The sequence below is a fragment of the Nuphar pumila genome, chromosome 13, assembly GCF_984573655.1.
Source record: "Nuphar pumila chromosome 13, dmNupPumi1.hap1.1, whole genome shotgun sequence".
Classification (NCBI taxonomy): Eukaryota; Viridiplantae; Streptophyta; class Magnoliopsida; order Nymphaeales; family Nymphaeaceae; genus Nuphar; species Nuphar pumila.
In genome coordinates, this window is record NC_143261.1 from 74,083,394 (window position 1) to 74,103,075 (window position 19,682).

A 19,682-nucleotide genomic window follows, 5' to 3' on the forward strand; every position below is an offset into this window, starting at 1 on the left:
CTATTTTTAATTCTTCGAGTTGTCCTCGTGTTTTCTTAATTTTCTCTTTTAAAAATATAAAAAAAAAGAGAAAAGGATTTTTAGGAAATAGCCCAAAGCCCTCTTTTTGAAAAATCTTATAAAAGAAGAGCCTTCTCCTTGAAAATTTCCAAAAGAAAGATGGACCCGTTGGAAAATTTCTCCAATGATCTCGGCTTATAAAAACCGACCATCGGGGTCCTTCTCCTTCATCGCCTTCACCTCCCTATGTTCGACACTTCCTGCTCCTCTTTCACGGATCGCCTTCACCCCTCCACCCTTCTGGCATACGCTTCCTCTCCTCTTCTTCTTCCCCTTTCTTTTCCTTTTTCTGGTTTTCTAGTCGCTTGAAGAAGTTTGATCCCACAGTTAAGGCCACGTTGCCTTCAACTTCTAGAGATCCAGCAGAATCACAGGTGAGTAATTATCTCTTTCTCCTTTTTTTTTATCCTCTGCGAAGATCTTCTTCTCACCTTACCGCATCCTTTCATTTTCTCATTCCTTTTCCTGTTTTCTTTTATTTTATCCTGATGCAACCATGGTGGGATCGACCTGCATATAGCAGGATCGACCCACCCATTGCAATATTAATAGGAATCCTTGGATTCCGATATCTTCTTTCTTTTATAACAAAAATTTGTTTTCTCGAACTTGCTTAATCTTCAGCATTTATATCCTCATGATCCAAAAGATTTTGCAGCCTTCCTTGAAGTTGGATTCCATTGTGCTACGCCTAATAAAATTCGGTGCATACTGAATGACTATTGTCACAAGAAACCCTCCATCTTGTCCGGATGGTTGTTCTATTGAGTGAGCTGGGGAGAAACAGGGTCGCAGCATAGAATTCAGGGATTGTTTGAGAAGGAATGGACAAGTAACAAATCGCAGAAGCCTGTGATATTTTGATGATGTTATCTCACTTAGGAGTTTCAGGTACGTGCCCTACTACTCCTGTGCATCTGCTGTTTGGACATCAGTATCTCTTCACCTGTAAGTGCACCACCACTGGTAATTCCACCATTCTCCTGTTTGGTTCAAAGGACCAAGTGAGGAGTCGAACACCTCCCTTTTTTTACTTTTCTGTTTCCATGGTTTTGTTTGAAGAAGCTATCTGCCTCATTTTAATGCTTGTCATTCTCTTGCTGCATTTATCTTGCTTATTGCTTTCCATGGTTCAATTTTCTCCAATACGTCCACCTCCAGTAAGCGGACATACGAAGTCTGATTCGTGGCAGAAAACTTCAGAAATAACTGCTTGTCTGGGTCCGGATACAACTGATGGATTTTTCATCTGTAGGTTTTGGCTCATCTGGGTACTACTTGCTACGTTAGTAGCACACTTCAATGCCTCTACATGAACATATATTTCAGAAATGGGCTTTTCTTGCCGGAGCCAGACCGTTTGCAATAACTAGATCAACTTTCTCGCTTATTTGCACAATTGCATTTCAGTAACAAGGCTTTTTAATGATTCAGCTCCTTTCATTGAGACATTGGAGCTGGACAGTGGACTGTAGCAAGACAGTCACGAGTTCCTTACTTTATTGTTGTCCTTACTGGAACAGTGCTTTCTTTCTTCAAATATCCCAAGGACTAGAATACTAGTACAGGATTTCTTTCATAGAAGATTATCTCATGTTAATTTGGTGTTGGCCTCCTCACTAGTTGCAACAGGGACAATATTATCATCTCATGTGGGTGGATAGGTTTTGCATTCAAAAGATTTTTTTCTGAAGTGTATATCCAAACTATAAATATCTTTATCCAGTTATTGCAAAAGTCATTATTTTGGTGAATCTTTATTTGTTCCTTTTTAGTTTATCAGGGAATTGTTCATTCTTTGTTGAACTTTGAATTTTTCTCCACTATATCATATATTGCAACACCACAGTGTTCTCACTGCTGCATACCACTTACCCATACCCACTTGCACCTACTGCCTGCCTTGCACCTGTGTATTACAGAGCACATTATCTATACACCTCTTGGGCTGCTGTGACTCCCCGCAAAACCCCTTCTCCAGCACCTTACTTTCCCTACATTGTTGCAATATTATGTACACTTGCACAGTCACACCTTCATTAGCACCCTGCTGCTATAACCTCACTCATTCCACCTGTATGCTATTCTTCACCCTCATCCATCTGCTACAACCACCTCCCTATCCTCTCTACCAACCCCTTCATTTTCCTTGCTACAATTACTATCCACCTGTAATCTACATTACCTCCAGCCGTCTCCCATGCCTAACAGCATGTCACTATTCTACCTGCATTTTCATTCACAACACCATCTACTGTAGCACTTTACCACCCACCTACATTAGGTTCACATCATTTCTCTACACTAATTCCCTACACCTTCACGCACATTCCTACACCATCTCCTTATACGTGTCACAACACCTATATACTTCCATCATCATCACTTACCACTTATATCTCGTATCATATTGCTACCCACCTTTATCATTCCTCACTATATTTCTATATTTCCATCACACCCACTATGGTCAAAGCACTGTTATAACAGTAACTTTTTCCACATTTTCCGACACCATCACTACCTCCGTATCACTTCCACTGTATCCAGCACCATTTCATTCCTTGCTATCGTATTTCTGCCATATCCTTTTACATTTGCTATAGCACTGCTGTACCATCATTGATTCCTGTTACTTACCTATAGTATTCACTTCCTCCACAAGCTGTTTCTCGTTACTTAAACCTTGTACATAGCACAACAGTACCCCCAGCTGCTATGCCACAACAGGACCTTCAGTGTCTCCAGCCCATTTCCTGCTATATTCTACCGCTATCTATGCTTTCCTGTCACAGCCACCTTTACAGCACATTACTGTCCAGGCCCTGTACATAACCTTGTGTATATACTATTATCACTGCATCTGCCCAATTCATCACAACACCTTTCTTCCTATACCTAGCATCACCAGGCCTTCATTGTCCCCTGCCTATCAGCTATCACCCTCCATTGCACAATGCATCCATGTAGATGGCTACATTTTCCCTGTAGCACAGCCTTCACGGCTCCTTGTTGTGATTCCAAACTACACTATTCACATCTTCCCCTCCATATTACCTTTCAGCCACCTCCGTTTCCTTTCTTCACAGCAATACTCACCACTCCTTTAATCCCTCACTTGTACACCGCTGTCACCACACTTGCAGCAATGCTCCAGCTACTTGTTGCGTGATCACATCAGCCCCTACAACCTGTTACCTATGTTTTTCCCTGCACTAGTAACACTTTTACCTTCAGAGCACATACATCACACTACACTCCATTAACATCTTCATCATCTCTTACTATATTTCCACATCTCCAACACACCATCATCATTGCATTCATATTCCGTCTTCTTGCAATTCATATTTACACATTAATAGTGCATTTGCATAGCCATTCAGTATTTCTCCATTTTTGCCTTTGCATATCCATAGCCTTCTATTTGATATTTCCATCTCATATCATTGTCCCCTTTGCATATTATGTGCATATTATCACCACATTTACATCTCCATGAGCATATATATCCCATGCATCTTAGTTCCGATATAACACCTTAACATTTAGTATATTATTTCATGCTAACTCTGTTTTGCAGGAATACATGGAGAACTTAGATCTCCTTTCTTAAATTAGAGAATTTTCATATTTTCAAACTCCATTCAAGGTTGTAATAGCTAGATATTGATAAAAATCCTATGTTTAAGTACTGGAATAGAATGGATGAGCATGTAAATTGTTAAAATATTATGTCTCTTTTAACTGTAAACTGAAATACCCATCAGGGGTATTTCAGTCATTTTACTCAATAGGTGTCAACCACCCTAATGGGCTAACATTTTTACTTTTTCTTTTTTTATCTACTTTTTCTTTTTACACTTTTTTTTCTTTTTGACTGTTGTGAAAGGGACAACTCCATATCAAGGTTTTAAAACCCATGACTCGGAACTCGACTCGTTCTTTATTGACTCGTGACTCGGCGGGTCAACTCGGTGACTCGGACCGGGTTTTGTTAACTTTTGATTTTAAAAGAAAAACAATATATAATTTGTCTGAAACCATGTTTTTGAGTAAACATAGTCTCCAAATGTCTGTAAGAATATAAAAACAACTGCAAAGAGCTATAGAGGTTTGCTTGAATAATTGAATTTGATATCTATACAAGCACTTTGACTAATTCATGACTTGAATTAGAGGATTTGGTCACCATGAGTTCAGTCTGCTACTACCTAAGGTTCCTAAAATGGCCAATCATATATGCTAGCTTGTTTTAAAAGTTTTAATTCCCTCTCTAACAAATCCATAAATGTAAAACAGGGATATATGTGCATATTGAAAGTTTACATAATGCCCAATATCAACATAAATAAGCAATTTTCTCATGTATAAAACTATGCAGGAAATATATTAATGGCACAACTATAAAAAGACTACTAATATTTGAATATGTACAATGCTTGTTCACATAACAAATAGATGATGAAACCTAAATGTGACTTCCCATAGGCACAGTTGACCTGCCATATATAGTGAGAATCATTTCTTTAAAATATTTTGCTAGAATAAGTTGATAACACAGGGTGAACAGTAGTTCGAACAACATGGTGATTTTATTCTATGGATTTAAATGCTTTTTTATCTTTAAATGATTTTTATTTTCTTTTTTATACAAAATCTGGGGGTAACCCTTTTTAAAATATATGTACTTATGTATTTCGAAACTGTAATTTGAAACTCAAAAAACAAATTTCAAACATCCCAAAACTCGCCCGAGTTTTGGCAAACCGAGTTTGCCTTGTCGGGTTGACTCGCTGGAGGGGCGAGCCGAGCCGAGTCAGCCGAGTCAACGAGTTGACTCGGCGAGTTTTAAAACACTGCTCCATATAGCTGTTGGAGCTGCCCCAACAGTCACAAATGTGACCGTTGGGTGCAGCTCCAACAGTCATATTGAGCTGCACCTGTGGCTTCTTTTTTCATTATAAATAGGCCTTAGTGGCCCTTGTAAACATATTCTTTTTTGTGAGTGCATATGCAATATTGTAAAGCCCCTCTTGGGAACTTATGAATTAAAGTTCATTTTGTTTCATGCTTTTGTGCATGTGTATCCTGTAATGAAATAAGCGGAAGAAACCAAGAATGCTAAAGCATTTACTATGTCCCACACGGACAAATGCAACAAGCACAAGAGAGAAAATCCACTAAGGGATATACAAAGGGCCTTATAAAAAGGCTACACACATGAAAAATAATATCACTATTATTGAAGAGGAGCTCTCAAGAGCAATACAACATACATGGGGGGTTCCCCCTATTTATAAGAAGAGGAGACCAAAGGGGCTCCCAATAGAGTCGTTGGGAGCCCCCAACGGTCACATATGTGACCGTTGGGGGCCCCAACGACCACATATGTGACCGTTGGGGGCCCCAACGACTCCATTGTGGGGCCCCTTTTCGGTATCCAAAAAATACAAAAATAAAAATAAAAATAAAAATAAAAAATAGTGAAATACGAGAAACAAAATAAGTACCCCTATGGGGTACTTTGTGAAATGACCATAATACCCCTATCGGGTATTATGGTATTATTACATATGTTTTAACACCCCCCTCAAACTTTATGGGGGAATGACCGAAAGTTTGCCAAGGAGGAACAAGAAGCGAGGAGCAGGCAGGGCTTTGGTGAAGAAATCAGCAAGTTGATATTCTGAAGTGACATATGGCAGTGTTACTGTCCCACGAAGATATTCATCACGTACATAATGACAATCCATTTCAATATGTTTCGTCCTCTCATGGAAAGTGTGGTTGCTGGCAATGTAGATAGCACTTTTGTTGTCGCAACAAAGCTTCGAAGCCCCGGTAATTTCGACTCCCATATCTTGAAGAAGACTTCGAAGCCACACCTGCTCCATTGTAGTGGTTGCCATAGCCCTGTATTCTGCTTCAGTAGAAGACAATGAGACTTTCTGTTGTTTCTTGCACCTCCAAGCAATTAGCGAATCTCCTAGGAATACACAAAAGCCAGTAGTTGAGATTCGATCATTTGGGTTTCCTCCCCAGTCAGCATCAGTATAAGCTAGTAAATCTAAGGAAGAGATTGAGGATAGGAATAGCCCTTTAGTCAAAGTATTTTTAATATATCGAATGATCCGGAGCACAGCACTCATATGCACAGATGTAGGAGCATGCTGAAATTGGCTTGCAGAGTGCACAGCATGAGCAATATCGGGCCTGGTGATAGTCAGATAGGTGAGGGAGCCTATGAGTTGCCTGTAGGGCGTAGGATCGTCCAGCAGAACTCCATCCTCCAGTCGTAGTTTAGCATTGATAACCTCGGGAGTCTCCACCTTTTTATCATCTGAAATCCCAGATTTGGAACATATGTCTGCAGCAAGCTTCATCTGTGACAGTATATACCCTCGAGGAGAGTATGCAACTTCTATGCCAAGAAAGTACCTGAGAAAACCCAGATCAGACATATCAAAATTATGTTTTAACATATTTTTAACTTTAAGAATACCGCTTTCATCATTGCCAGTGATGATCATATCATCAACATAAAGCAGAAGGATGATGATACTATTACCTGCATTTTTAACAAAAAGAGCAGTGTCAGTATAACATGAGCGAAATCCCAATTGTAACATGATAGCACTAAATCTATCATACCAAGCCTTAGGGGCTTGTTTAAGACCATATAAGGCTTTTAATAACCGAAGGGTTTGACCTTGGTTAACACTGATTCCCGGCGGAGGATCCATATATACTTCTTCATTCAACTGACCATTAAGAAAGGCATTTTTAACATCTAATTGGAATATAGGCCATTTCTTAGATGATGCTACCGCAATTAAAGTTCTAACGCTTGTCATGCGAGCCACGGGAGCAAAAGTCTCCTCATAATCGATGCCATATTCTTGTGAGTATCCCTTAGCAACTAATCTAGCTTTATAGCGCTCTAGGGAACCATCACTTTTTGTTTTGACTTTGTAGACCCATCGACATCCTATAGCTTTCTTATTTGGAGGAAGGTGAACTATTTCCCAAGTTTTAGCTTTATTTAAAGCATCTAGTTCAACTTTCATTGCTTCAACCCAATGAGGTATACTTTTTGCTTGATTATAATGGGAGGGTTCATAGTAAGAATGCAAGGCTATTAGACAAGCTCTATATTTAGGTGAAAGAGTTTCATATGAGACAAACCTATTAGGTGGAATTGATTCTCTAGAAGAACGCCTAAGGGAGGTTTCTTCTAGGGGTTCATTAAGCCGCAAGAATTTTTCTAAAGCACTAATAGGTTGGGCTTCCTCACGCCGAGTGTATACTTGGAGATTGTCACCATTAGTTGGTGATACATCATCATGAGAATCATGAGTATTTTCTAAAATTTCCGGATGACTCAAAGAGTCATCATTTGAATCTTCTAAAAGATCATTGATAAACATATAATCAATTTCATTTGATTTTTCCAATATGTCAAATCCATTTTCATCTTCTAAAAAGGTTACATCTTTGGAGACAAATAACTTATTGTTTTTATGATCAAAGCATCTGTAGCCTTTTTGATTTTCACCATATCCTAAAAATACACATTCTATTGCTTTAGGTGACAATTTATCTCTTTTATGTAAAAGAACAAAGCATTTACACCCAAAAATCCGAAGACGATTGTAGTCGGGTGTCATATTAAAAAGTTTTTCATAAGGAGAGATATTATTCAATTTTGAAGATGGCATCCTATTGATTAAATAGGTGGAGGTTAACACGGCTTCGGCCCAAAAATTTTTAGGAATATTTTTAGAAATGAGTAAGGATCTGGTGGTTTCCAAAATATGCCTATGTTTTCTTTCCGCTAAACCGTTTTGTTGAAGAGTTCTTGGGCAAGATTTTTGATGACAAATGCCATGTTGTTTTAGATATGCTTGAAAATCATTTGATAAGTATTCTCCACCCGAATCGGATCTAAGAATGGATATTTGACTTTGAAATTGATTTTGAATTTTTGTATGGAATTCTTTAAAGAAGTTAAAAACTTCCGATTTAAAGTTAAGAAAATAAATCCATACATATCTAGTATAATCATCAATAAAAGTAACATAATATGAATAACCACCTTTAGATAGAACCGGAGATGGCCCCCAAACATCGGAATGCACCAATTCAAAAGGTCTTGTTGTCACAAAGGATCTAATAGGAAAAGGAGTAGACTTCATTTTGCCAAAAATGCAATCTTTGCAATTGATATCTTTTTCTTTACAAAACTTGGGTCCAAAAGGAAAAAGATACATTTTAGAGTAACTTGGATGTCCAAGCCTTTTATGCCAAGTTTCAATATTTTTGTCTTGGACATAAGTACAAAATGAGGTATTTGGAAGCATTAAATTATCCATAAAATAAAGGTCTCCCTTCCTATGGCCTTGCCCAATCCGCTTCCCGGACCGGAGATCCTGCACAAAGCACCCTTGGGATGAGAAAGATATTTCACATCCATGGTCGGCTATTTGAGAAACGGAAAAGAGGTTAAGATTTAATTTTGGAACTATTCTAACTTTTGGAACAAGGAAATTTTGAACATTTTTAGAATCAAGAGTTCCAACACCATTTATTTTGAGAAAAGTTCCATCGGCCGTAGAGACACAAGACATTTTTGAATTGGTGTGCACATTGGTTAATGCATTTTCATGAGGGGTCATGTGAAAAGAAGCTCCGGAATCTAAAATCCAAGAGTACGTACCGGGAGGTGATGATGAGGCAATGGCGGCACCGGAGGTGGAAGAAGTGACCTTTAAGATTTGTTGAAGAGCCAAGGAGATTTGTCCAAGAGTGTCTTTGAGATCCCCGTTCTTGCCGTCATCTTCTTTGGTGGTGGATTCTTCAACGGAAGCTACCTTTGGCTTGAATGCCCCATTTAGCTTTGGGCAAACGGGTTTAATATGTCCCGGCTCATAACAATGGTGACATATAATCATTTTTCTTCCACCACTCCCTTGCTTACCAAAATGAGGTGGTTTGTATGTTTTAACATGATTGCCGGGTTTAGATACGGCAAGAACTTCCTCTATGCTTTTACCCATGCTATGCCTAGTCTCTTCTTGAGTAATCTCGGCAATAGCTTCTTCTAATGGAGGAAACGTGGATCTATGGAGAAGTGAGGATCTCACTTGTTCAAATTCGGGACGAAGCCCAAATAAAAATTGAAACAATCTATCTTGTTCCATTTGTTTTTGTCTTAGAACCACATCCTCCATAGATACCCATTTAGGCTCTAAAAGAGCCAATTCATCCCACAAAGGATTTAGAGCACTATAGTAATCTTGTATGCTCATGTCGCCTTGTTTTGTAGTTCTTACTTTTTCTTGCAAGAAATAAGCATTTGCAAGATCCTTTCGGGTAAACATACCCTTCATAAAAAACCAAGCTTCATTTGCCGGGCGGAATTTTGCAATATTTGCACATACCTTAAGTTCGACATTATTCATAAACCATGCAAGGATTTTTGCATGGTTGCTCTCCCAATCTTCCATTTGATGATTATAATCTTCAATGGCCTTGAGACGAGCATCGCCTTCAAGTGCTTTCTCTTGATCTCCTTCCATCTTTGTGAGCTTAAGTTGGGGTTCCGGAACGGTTCCCATTACATAACCCCAAAGCTTCTTGCCTTTGAGATTATTCTCCATTGCGGATGCCCACATCATGTAATTTTTTCCATTGAGTTTGAATGATAGATCGATCTTGACTTCCATTGCTACACAAGGAAGATGTGAGAAAGAAAGGAAGTAGAGAGAGACAAGATTTTACCTTTAGAAGATCTTATGGCTTTGATACCATGTAATGAAATAAGCGGAAGAAACCAAGAATGCTAAAGCATTTACTATGTCCCACACGGACAAATGCAACAAGCACAAGAGAGAAAATCCACTAAGGGATATACAAAGGGCCTTATAAAAAGGCTACACACATGAAAAATAATATCACTATTATTGAAGAGGAGCTCTCAAGAGCAATACAACATACATGGGGGGGTTCCCCCTATTTATAAGAAGAGGAGACCAAAGGGGCTCCCAATAGAGTCGTTGGGAGCCCCCAACGGTCACATATGTGACCGTTGGGGGCCCCAACGACTCCATTGTGCGGCCCCTTTTCGGTATCAAAAAAATACAAAAATAAAAATAAAAATAAAAATAAAAAATAGTGAAATACGAGAAACAAAATAAGTACCCCTATGGGGTACTTTGTGAAATGACCATAATACCCCTATCGGGTATTATGGTATTATTACATATGTTTTAACATATCCGTGCCTTCGTGCACTTGTGAGTGTTCTCCTTTGTGCCTTTGTGCACTCTTTGTATTTCTTGTATTGTGGTGTTACACACAATCTCTTTTTGTAGATATTTTCACATGGTATCAAAGCAAGGTTGTTTGGAGAAAGAAATTGGTGTGATTCTTCTCAATATCAAGTGCCTTGAAAAACGTGCCTTCAACTTTTTGGTGATTGGAGTGGAGGCTCTTCTTCATTCAATATTTTAGAAGATTACTACAACAAGAAAAATTTAAAATCTTATTGTGGTACGTATTCTTTTCTTTCTTCTTTCCTCTCTAATGGGTGAGAAAGACTCCCATTTTTCTCTTGGTTTCAAGCTAAATGGCTCAAATTATCATGTGTGGGTCGGAAATATGGAAGCTCACATCAAAGGGAAAGGGCTTTGGGGTTACATTCAAGGCTCGATTCCGGAACCCGAGCCTAAAATTACTTTGGTTAAAGAAGGGGAAATCAAAATCCTTGAGGGAGATGAAAGAACTAATGCTCTTGAGGAATATAGTAGGAAACATGAGCAATGGGAAATGAAGAATTTCAGGATTTTGTCTTGGATTTTCTCTTCCGTTGAGACAAGGATTAATGCCAACATTATAAAGTTTAAAAAGGCTTCTCAAGCGTGGGAGTATCTTGAGAAGATGTATACTTCTAGGGACTTGTCCCATAAGTATTATCTTCAAAAGAGAGCGTTAACTCTTGTTCAAGGTGATATGTCTATAAGAGAGTATTTTGCAGAACTCTCTTCAATTTGGGATGAGCTTGCCATGCTTGAACCCAAGTGGAGTGGAGAAGCCATACAACTTCGTCATAAGCAATTAGAAGAAGACCGATTCTTCAATTTTTTAAATGGGCTAAGGCCCGAGTTTGAGCAAATAAGATCTTCTCTCCTATCCTCTTTTACCTCTCCTTCTCTTTAAGATGTCTTAACTAAATTAAGTGGAGAGGAAACCCGTATGGGCATTAGCAAGCAAAATCCTAGTGTGCTTGCAATGTCCACAAATCAAGAAGAATGTGATGGTGTTAATGCCGTTTCTAGACCCAGTAACAATTTAAGAACATATAGACCTCCTCATTTTAAGAATCAAAATCAAGGAGGAAGAAGAGATTATAGCAAAATCTCGTGTCACTTTTGCAAAGAACCGGGTCATATCAAACCGGTTTGCCCAAAATGGAAGAAACTTCTAGCAATGGCAACTACATCTCAACCATCCAAAGAGGAATCTTCAAAAGAAGCTCTATCTCTCAATCAAATTGTGGAGGCTCTTCAACCTCTTCTAAAGGGAGCTATTTTCGGTGCCGCTATAATGACTGAAAATGGTTTCACTTCATGCTATACTGACACTGCATTGTTTGTTAAGAAATCTGATGCATGGATTGTTATATTATTGTTATATGTTGATGATATGTTAATAATAGGTGATGATATCAAAGGAATCAAGAGCATTAAATCTATTTTGACTTCAAAATTTGAAATGTTAGACTTAGGATTTCTGTCATATTTTTTGGGAATTGAGGTTGCCTATTCTCAGAGAGGCTATTTTTTGTCTCAAACTAAACTTGCTTGTGAGATTCTTGATAGATCAGGAATCACAGATGACAAGGTCTGCGAAACTCCTGAAATAGTAGGTTTGAAGATGAAGATTGATGATGGGATTCTCTTAAAAGATCCCACACCTTACCGGCAACTGGTTGGATCCCTAACGTATCTCAGCATTACCAGGCCTGATATTTCTCATGCAGTACATGTTGCTAGTCAATTTCAACATACACCTACTACGCTCCATATGAGCGTCATCCTTCACATCATCAGATACATAAAGGGTACAATAAACAAGAGAGTATTTCTATCTTCTACGTCTGAATTAAGTTTAATTGCTTATACTGACTCTGATTGGGGAGGTGACACAAATAACCGTCACTCCACCACTGGTTTCTGTATTTTTTTAGGTGAATCATTAATCTCTTGGAGATGCAAGAAGCAACAAAAAGTATTGCTTTCATCCACCGAAGCTGAGTATAGAGCCATGGCATCTACTACCATGGAGATTGTTTGGATTCACAACTTGTTGGAAGATATGAATATTCAAGTTCAAGGGCCCACAAAATTATGTTGTGATAATAAAAGTGCAATCTACATTGCCAAAAATCACACATTTCATGAGCGCACGAAGCATATCGAGATGGACTGCCACTATGTTCGTGAAGAATATTTAAGAAAAACCATTGACCTTCCTTATGTTACATCAGAATATCAACTGGCAGACATCTTCACCAAGGCGCTGTGTTCTCCAAGATTTAACTTCCTTCTTGGCAAACTTTCGGTCGTGACACCCTAAGTTTGAGGGGGAGTGTTAAAATATTATGTCTCCTTTAACTGTAAACTGAAATACCCATCAGGGGTATTTCAGTCCTTTTACTCAATAGGTGTCAGCCACCCTAATGGGCTAACATTTTTACTTTTTCTTTTTTTATTTACTTTTGCTTTTTACACTTTTTTTTCTTTTTGACTGTTGTGAAAGGGACAACTCCATATAGCTGTTGGAGCTGCCCCAACAGTCACAAATGTGACCGTTGGGTGCAGCTCCAACAGTCATATTCAGCTGCACCTGTGGCTTCTTTTTGCATTATAAATAGGCCTTAATGGCCCTTGTAAACATATTCTTTTTTGTGAGTGCATATGCAATATTGTAAAGCCCCTCTTGGGAACTTATGAATTGAAGTTCATTTTTGTTTCATGCTTTTGTGCATGTGTATCCGTGCCTTCGTGCACTTGTGAGTGTTCTTCTTTGTGCCTTTGTGCACTCTTTGTATTTCTTGTATTGTGGTGTTACACACAATCTCTTTTTGTAGAGATTTTCACAGTAAATATCATGAAGTATCTATTTTCATATCATTCTCCTCTTTCATTTAAAAAATTCATGAATGAGAACACGAATGACACATGCACCATTCTAATAAAAGGTGATTAAATCCTAAGTTGACTATTTGCATCAATGACCATAGTCAAGGTGTGAACAAAACTTAGGATTTTTTATCTTTTATGGAATAACACTGGATCCACACTGGATCTCTTTCTAAAAATCATCATATTTTCCAAATATTTTATCTCTTTATCAGAGTTTAACTTAAAATTAACTCAAAACATATATCAATGGCCATAGTCAGGATATATTGAGAGTTAATTTCATTTTAAACTCTATAAAGGCATCAAAATGTGTTTTATTCTTCATTTGAATTTAAATATGATTATTATATAATACATTTTATGATCATAGTCAGAAATGTATTATATCTTCAATCTTATTTTAATTCATTTAAAGGATAAAATATGATTTTCAAATTCAAATTTTCAAACATTCTTTGTAATTCATTTCATCCTTTAGGATAGAATTATATCATATTTTCAAAATTCTTTTCATATTATTTCAAAATCCAAGTGATTTTGAGATATGTTTTCAAATATCTACTTTATTTCTCAAATCAATCTTTAATTCTTATTTCAAATTCATCTTTTTATCTTCAATTCTATCTTATTTCAAATTCAAACTTCAATTTTAAAGTCCAATTCGACTTTGAAATTTCAAATTCAGTTCTAATTCCAATTTCTATTTCTAAAACCATTTTCAAATCTATTTCCTAAGTCTAAATTCAATTTCCCATTCAAAATTCCTGTTTCAGGTTCTGAAATTAAGAATTCTTTTTTTGGAATCGATCCATTCAAATTCAAAGTCCATTCTGACTTTGAAACTTCATTTTTTCTCAAAATTCTAAATTCAAATTCCAATTCTCCTTTTCTCTTCATCAAAGATTTATTTTCCAAACTTTGATTATTCCAAGACTTAGAATTTCAAAGTCTCTTATTCCAGATGCATTGCTTAAAGTTCTAAGTTAGATTCAAAATCTAACCTTTTCCAAGTCAATCTTCAACTTTCAAAAACCATTTCTTCACAATATTCTCAAAATTGTTTAAAAGTCACTTAGATAAATCCCAGAAGTTCTAAAAATTATTCTTCTAAAAAAGCATACATCTTTGCATTCTGCAAAAGCATGATTCAATGTGCATCCTAGACTTAGAATAAATTTTTAGATAATATTTAGGCAAAGCAAAAGACATAAATTCGATCCTTAGTTCGATTACCCCTGGTAACGGCGCCAGGAACGGTCAAACCTCGTACCGACGAGCGAATCCCGTCTCTCCATTTTTCCCGCAAATATTTCAAAACGGAGGCGAGTAAATTTTCAAATATTTTCAAAATTAAGGTCAAGTGAAACCTTCGCAAAAGAGTTTTTCTCTCCTTTTCTTTTCTTTTCTCTTCTCTCTTTCTTTTCTATCTTTTATTTTTCCCTCCAAAAAGGGAAATAGAGGTTAGAAAGGGAAAGAGAATGGAAAAGAGGGAGAAACCAAGAGAAAATTTTTTGCAATGATCACAGGCGGATGACGAGGGCATCGGTTGGAAGGGAGAAACATGTTCCCGATTGGCCGGCGACGAGTGGGAATGAACGAATGGGTGAGGGAGCAGAGTCTTTTCCTCAGGGAGCAACCACGCAAACCAGAACGAAGAATAGAGATATATCTCAATATGCTTCATTAAGAATAAACTAAGCTACATTACATCTATATATAGAAGTGCTAAAGGGCAAATTAATAATCAATACAAGCACAATCCCACCCTAGAGAGGACTCTGGGGGGTGTCCCACTAGAGTCTTAGCCTGGGCAAAACTTCAGGCTGGGTCGGGTTTACCTAGAGTGAATCCCAAAGTTGGGATAACTCCTACAGATTGGATCTTGACTGGGGGTTGATCCAGGGGTGGGGCGGATCCTTTGTGTCGGACCTAGAGCGATAAAGGCTCCATAACAGGTTTCCTTGTTCATGATGCTCATCCGTGGGGCCTTGCTCATCTGATCGATTTGCATGCCCTCCACCACATCTGCCTTGGAGTGGTTTGGTGGGGTCACCGCCTTCTTCTCTGGCCGGTTGGAACCACCGGAGCTGTGGTTGGCATCATGGCAGACATCCCTGTCGGGGGTGGAACGAGGGCACACTTCACTTTCCAACAAAGGATGTAGTTCCCTTTTCAAGGTTGACTTGGGGGTATACAACTAATAAGTGAATTGGATGTTTGTATATTCAGCAGTTGATTGGACATTGTAGGGGAAATTTTTGTAAGGTTGATTATGACAATGCTGTCTACGCTAAAAGTCAGCACATGATTATATAACACCTTACAAATACAACCATGAGGTCGCCTGCATGGCCAGTAGGGTGATTGTGACAGTGTTGAGATAAAGGTGTTAGGTTACCCTGCTGGCACACGGGTGTGTCCATAGCTTTCAGAGGTGGATCACATAAGGCAGAGTAACCGTGGGGCTGCACCTGGGGTTTTCTTCGCTTTGGCAAGGGTTCCTCGTAATAAAAAAAGCCAGCTTACAACGTGGGCGAGGAATGGACAGTTTTAGTTTTGATGTTTTATCGCCACCCAATGTGATCTCTATAGTTAATTTTGTGGAAACGCTGTATTAAATTAGATAACTTTTTATGTCTATTTCATAAAGGGATCTAACAATCAATGGTTCATATTGCATCTAAAATTTTGCAATAAAAAGTTCTGGTTTTCTCATTGAAATTTTAAAAGCATGATTTCTAGCAAACAAGCAATGCTACACACACACACACACATATATAATATATATATATATATATATATAACATTAGCAACAAACAAGTGTTCAACTGATTAAAATGATAAAAAAACCCTCAAAAGCAATGACATTTTTTAAATATATACATTTTTTGGGGTAACATAAGTCTATTTTTTTTGGAGGGAAACAAAAAGTTACACACACTTTTGAAAAAGTGACAAAGCATACTTTAATAATTTGAATTTGAAAAGTGAAAATGATTTTTTTACCCAAAAAGTAGTGTTTTTACAAAAATGAGAGAGAGAGAGAGGTTGGGTTTTCAGCAAGAAACAAGTGTGCTATTAGGAATGAAGCAAGGTTGATTTGCTTTACAAAAGTTAACTGTTGTTTGGATCTTGTGCCTATACAATGGAGACACGGCTTATACATGAGGGATGGTTTGGCATACTTAGTGTTTTGAGGATAGATTCAAGCTTCAAATCTGTATTCTATAGCTGAAGTTATGTTATTGTAGGAAGATAAGAAAATTAGCAATAATCCGTTCACCAGGCTAGTGTACCTTCATCTCATAGTAAAGTACCTTCAAGAAATTTTTTGTACATGGAGTTTTTGCAGAAATGGTGGTCGCAAGGTTCCGTAGGAAGTGACTGATGGAACACACATTCCTAGACTGAACAGATCATGAATTAACGGCAATGGTTGACCAGGCTAGTGGAATGTCTTTCTTGTTACAGGTTAGTAAGCAGGAGAGATTTTTATCAGTTTGTGGAATTTTATTGCTTGGACTCTGGATGCATCCCATTTCTTTGATGATATCAGTTTTAGGGCTGATTTTTTGCCTAAGAATGGCCTTTTTCTTTGTAGCAGATCCATTTTGGTTGTTGGTGGCTTCATCATTGCAATTGACAAAGCTTTCTATTATATTAGCAACTAATTTACGGAATTTTTCGATCATAATGTAGGAAACATTGAGGAAGAGATTTAGAATTCTGGTTCCTTGCATGTTTCTTGGATTACTATTTGAATGGTGGTGATCATTAGCTAACGATTATTATCATCTTAAAACTCTTTTCCAATGTATGGTTATCTGTTCCTATATTTTGTCTCTTGCTGACCTGCCTATGTTTTATTGGGTGCAAGTTTCCTGATTTGTTTCAATTTCTTCTCTTTCAGAGGGTGAAGACTGTGAGCCCAACAACTAATGGCATGATAGTATGTTAATCCGTTCTGTTGCGTATGAACTGAAAAATCTAATACTTATAGTTTGCTTGTAATATTTAGTATATTCTCTTTGGAAATCTATGATTATGTGCCATTTCAGTAGAGTTCTGTTGTGTGTTTCTGCGTCTTCAACCTGAATCTGATTTAGGTATTTATCTTAGCTTCTGAATTATGAACCAACCAACAGAATAACTAGTTAGCTTATAATATTTTTACCAAGCGCTTCCAAAACTTGGTTATTTCACATAAACTTATGAAAAATGGAAGCATTGCCTAAGGTATGGTGTTTGTGGTTCTTGAAATATCAGGGCTTGTGTGGAGCTCTGTGAAAGGACTGGATGCATTGGAGATATCTGTTTCCAGGGTTGTAGACTGTCATCTAATGATGTCCCAGACAACAGCCCTTGGTATATGAAGCAGCCCCTTTACCTGCAATGGAAACAATGGAACTGTAGGAGTGACTGCCGTTACAATTGTATGATAGAAATGGAGAAAAAAAGAGATGCACTTGGACTAGGGCCTGTAAAGTACCATGGCAAGTGGCCCTTCTACCGTGTTCTGGGCATGCAGGTTTGCTTTACAATTAGCATTTTCTCCGTTTAGGCTTTCAAATTCTTGTCATTTAGTTTAGTGGAAAATGACTGCCTGACCATGAAGTTTGGGATTGAAAAAGTTGCTTCAAATTTGTGTTGCCACCTGTAAAGCTGCAGTGCACTTTTTCAGAAGTCTCCTCTACTTTTGTTAATTGTCTGACCACCGCTTTTATTGTACACATATGGATGAATCCATCACTTTTTTCAGATTAAGGATATCACTGCTTTTATTTATTCTTGCTTTTGGATTACAAATTAAGGATCCTCTGGTTTTCTGCTATGCTACACAGGAACCTGCTTCGGTGGCATTTTCTGCTTTTAACCTTGCAATGCAATTCTATGGATGGATGTCCTTTATGATACTTCTCTACTACAAATTGCCTCTGAGGCCTGAAAGTGGGAAGCCATATTATGAATTTTCTGGATTGTGGATTCTCTACGGAATATTTTCAATTAACTCATGGTGCTGGAGTTCTGTTTTTCACAGCAGGCAAGCCAGTTGATGTTGTTGTTATGTTTATTGTCAGCGTAATTTTTGAATGACCACCAAACTTTTAGCCCTAATTAATACATCCACCAAACTTTGTTCATTTTCCAAATGCCCCCAAACTTTTAACTTGGGCTAAGGAAATAACCTCATATGGCAACTGCCATTAAGCTCATATATTACAATAACTAAAATGCCCTTATAAGAATCAACTATAGCCTATTTTTTCCAAACTCTGTTGCCTGTCTTGACTTCATCTCGAGTAATAAAAGCTATAAACAAATAACAAAACCTTGCTTTGCTCTAGTAATCTTTGGCACTTGACAACAATGAACAATTTGACATTCCTAAGGGTAGAAAAATAAGTATATATTGAGCATAAAAGAAAAACTATGTGTACCCTTTTAAGAGGCTTACATAGTAATTTTACTTCTATAGTCAACATTAAAGCCAATATTAAGCTAATGATGGTTAAGAAATGGTGATATTTGCTTAAAGGTGACAACTTTGGTTGCTATTTGATAAGTGTGAAGACTTTGGTAGGTTTATTAATTTTGATAAAAGCTTTGGTGGGAATTTGGAAATTACCCTTATTGTTGCCATTCAATATTGCTTGTTAATGTTAGAATCAATGATCCCTGCTCAACTTTAGTGTCGTTGAACCTAATATTTTCTTGTTTAAATATGCGATATGGATTCAGCCACATATCCAACCATGTGTATCAAAAATTAGAATAAGGTCCTCATTTTGATCATTTATCTGTGGATATCATTCAGATAGAGTTTTTTTTTAAAATGAGATGTGCTTTTCTCCTTCAGGGATGTAGAGTTGACAGAGAGATTAGACTATTCATCTGCTGTCGCTTTACTGGGATACAGTCTTATCATTGCCATATTTCGAACTTTTAATTTGAAGGATGAGGCAACAAGAGTGATGGTGGCTGCTCCATTTTTGGCATTTGTTACAACCCATATATTGTATCTCAACTTCTACGAGCTTGATTATGGTGAGATCCTCATGAAATTTTCTGTAATTTCATTTAGTAATGTAACATGGAATAGATTTATACTTATGCAGTTCTTTTTTGTTATGCAAAATCCCTGGTGAAATTTGTCTGAATGGTAGATTATTGAGGGAGAATTATCTTTTCCATGAATTTCAGATAAGGAAAAGGCCAGGAAATATATCAGATTTTAGATATTTAATTCTCTGAATTGGCACTGTTTTCTGCAATTTTTATACTGCTGCATTGGTTTTGATGTTTGTTGTTCTGGTTTCTTTTAATGGGTAAACATCTTCATCTGGAATCAATATGACAGGACCATGAAGTTGTCTCATGGAAGAGACAAGGAATCAGCAACCTCCCCATAGGAAT

The 19,682-nt window shown here is 37.5% G+C and overlaps 1 protein-coding gene across 1 annotated transcript in view; it reads left to right on the forward strand.

The window, feature by feature from the left end:
• Positions 1-19,682, forward strand: part of LOC149818714 (uncharacterized) — a 90,687-nt gene that overhangs the window by 13,100 nt on the left and 57,905 nt on the right. The window contains exons 2-4 of the mRNA XM_089985504.1: positions 17,535-17,796; positions 18,110-18,309; positions 19,126-19,313. Coding sequence (XP_089841630.1) covers positions 17,535-17,796; positions 18,110-18,309; positions 19,126-19,313 — 650 coding nt within the window. The remainder of the gene's footprint in view (positions 1-17,534; positions 17,797-18,109; positions 18,310-19,125; positions 19,314-19,682) is intronic.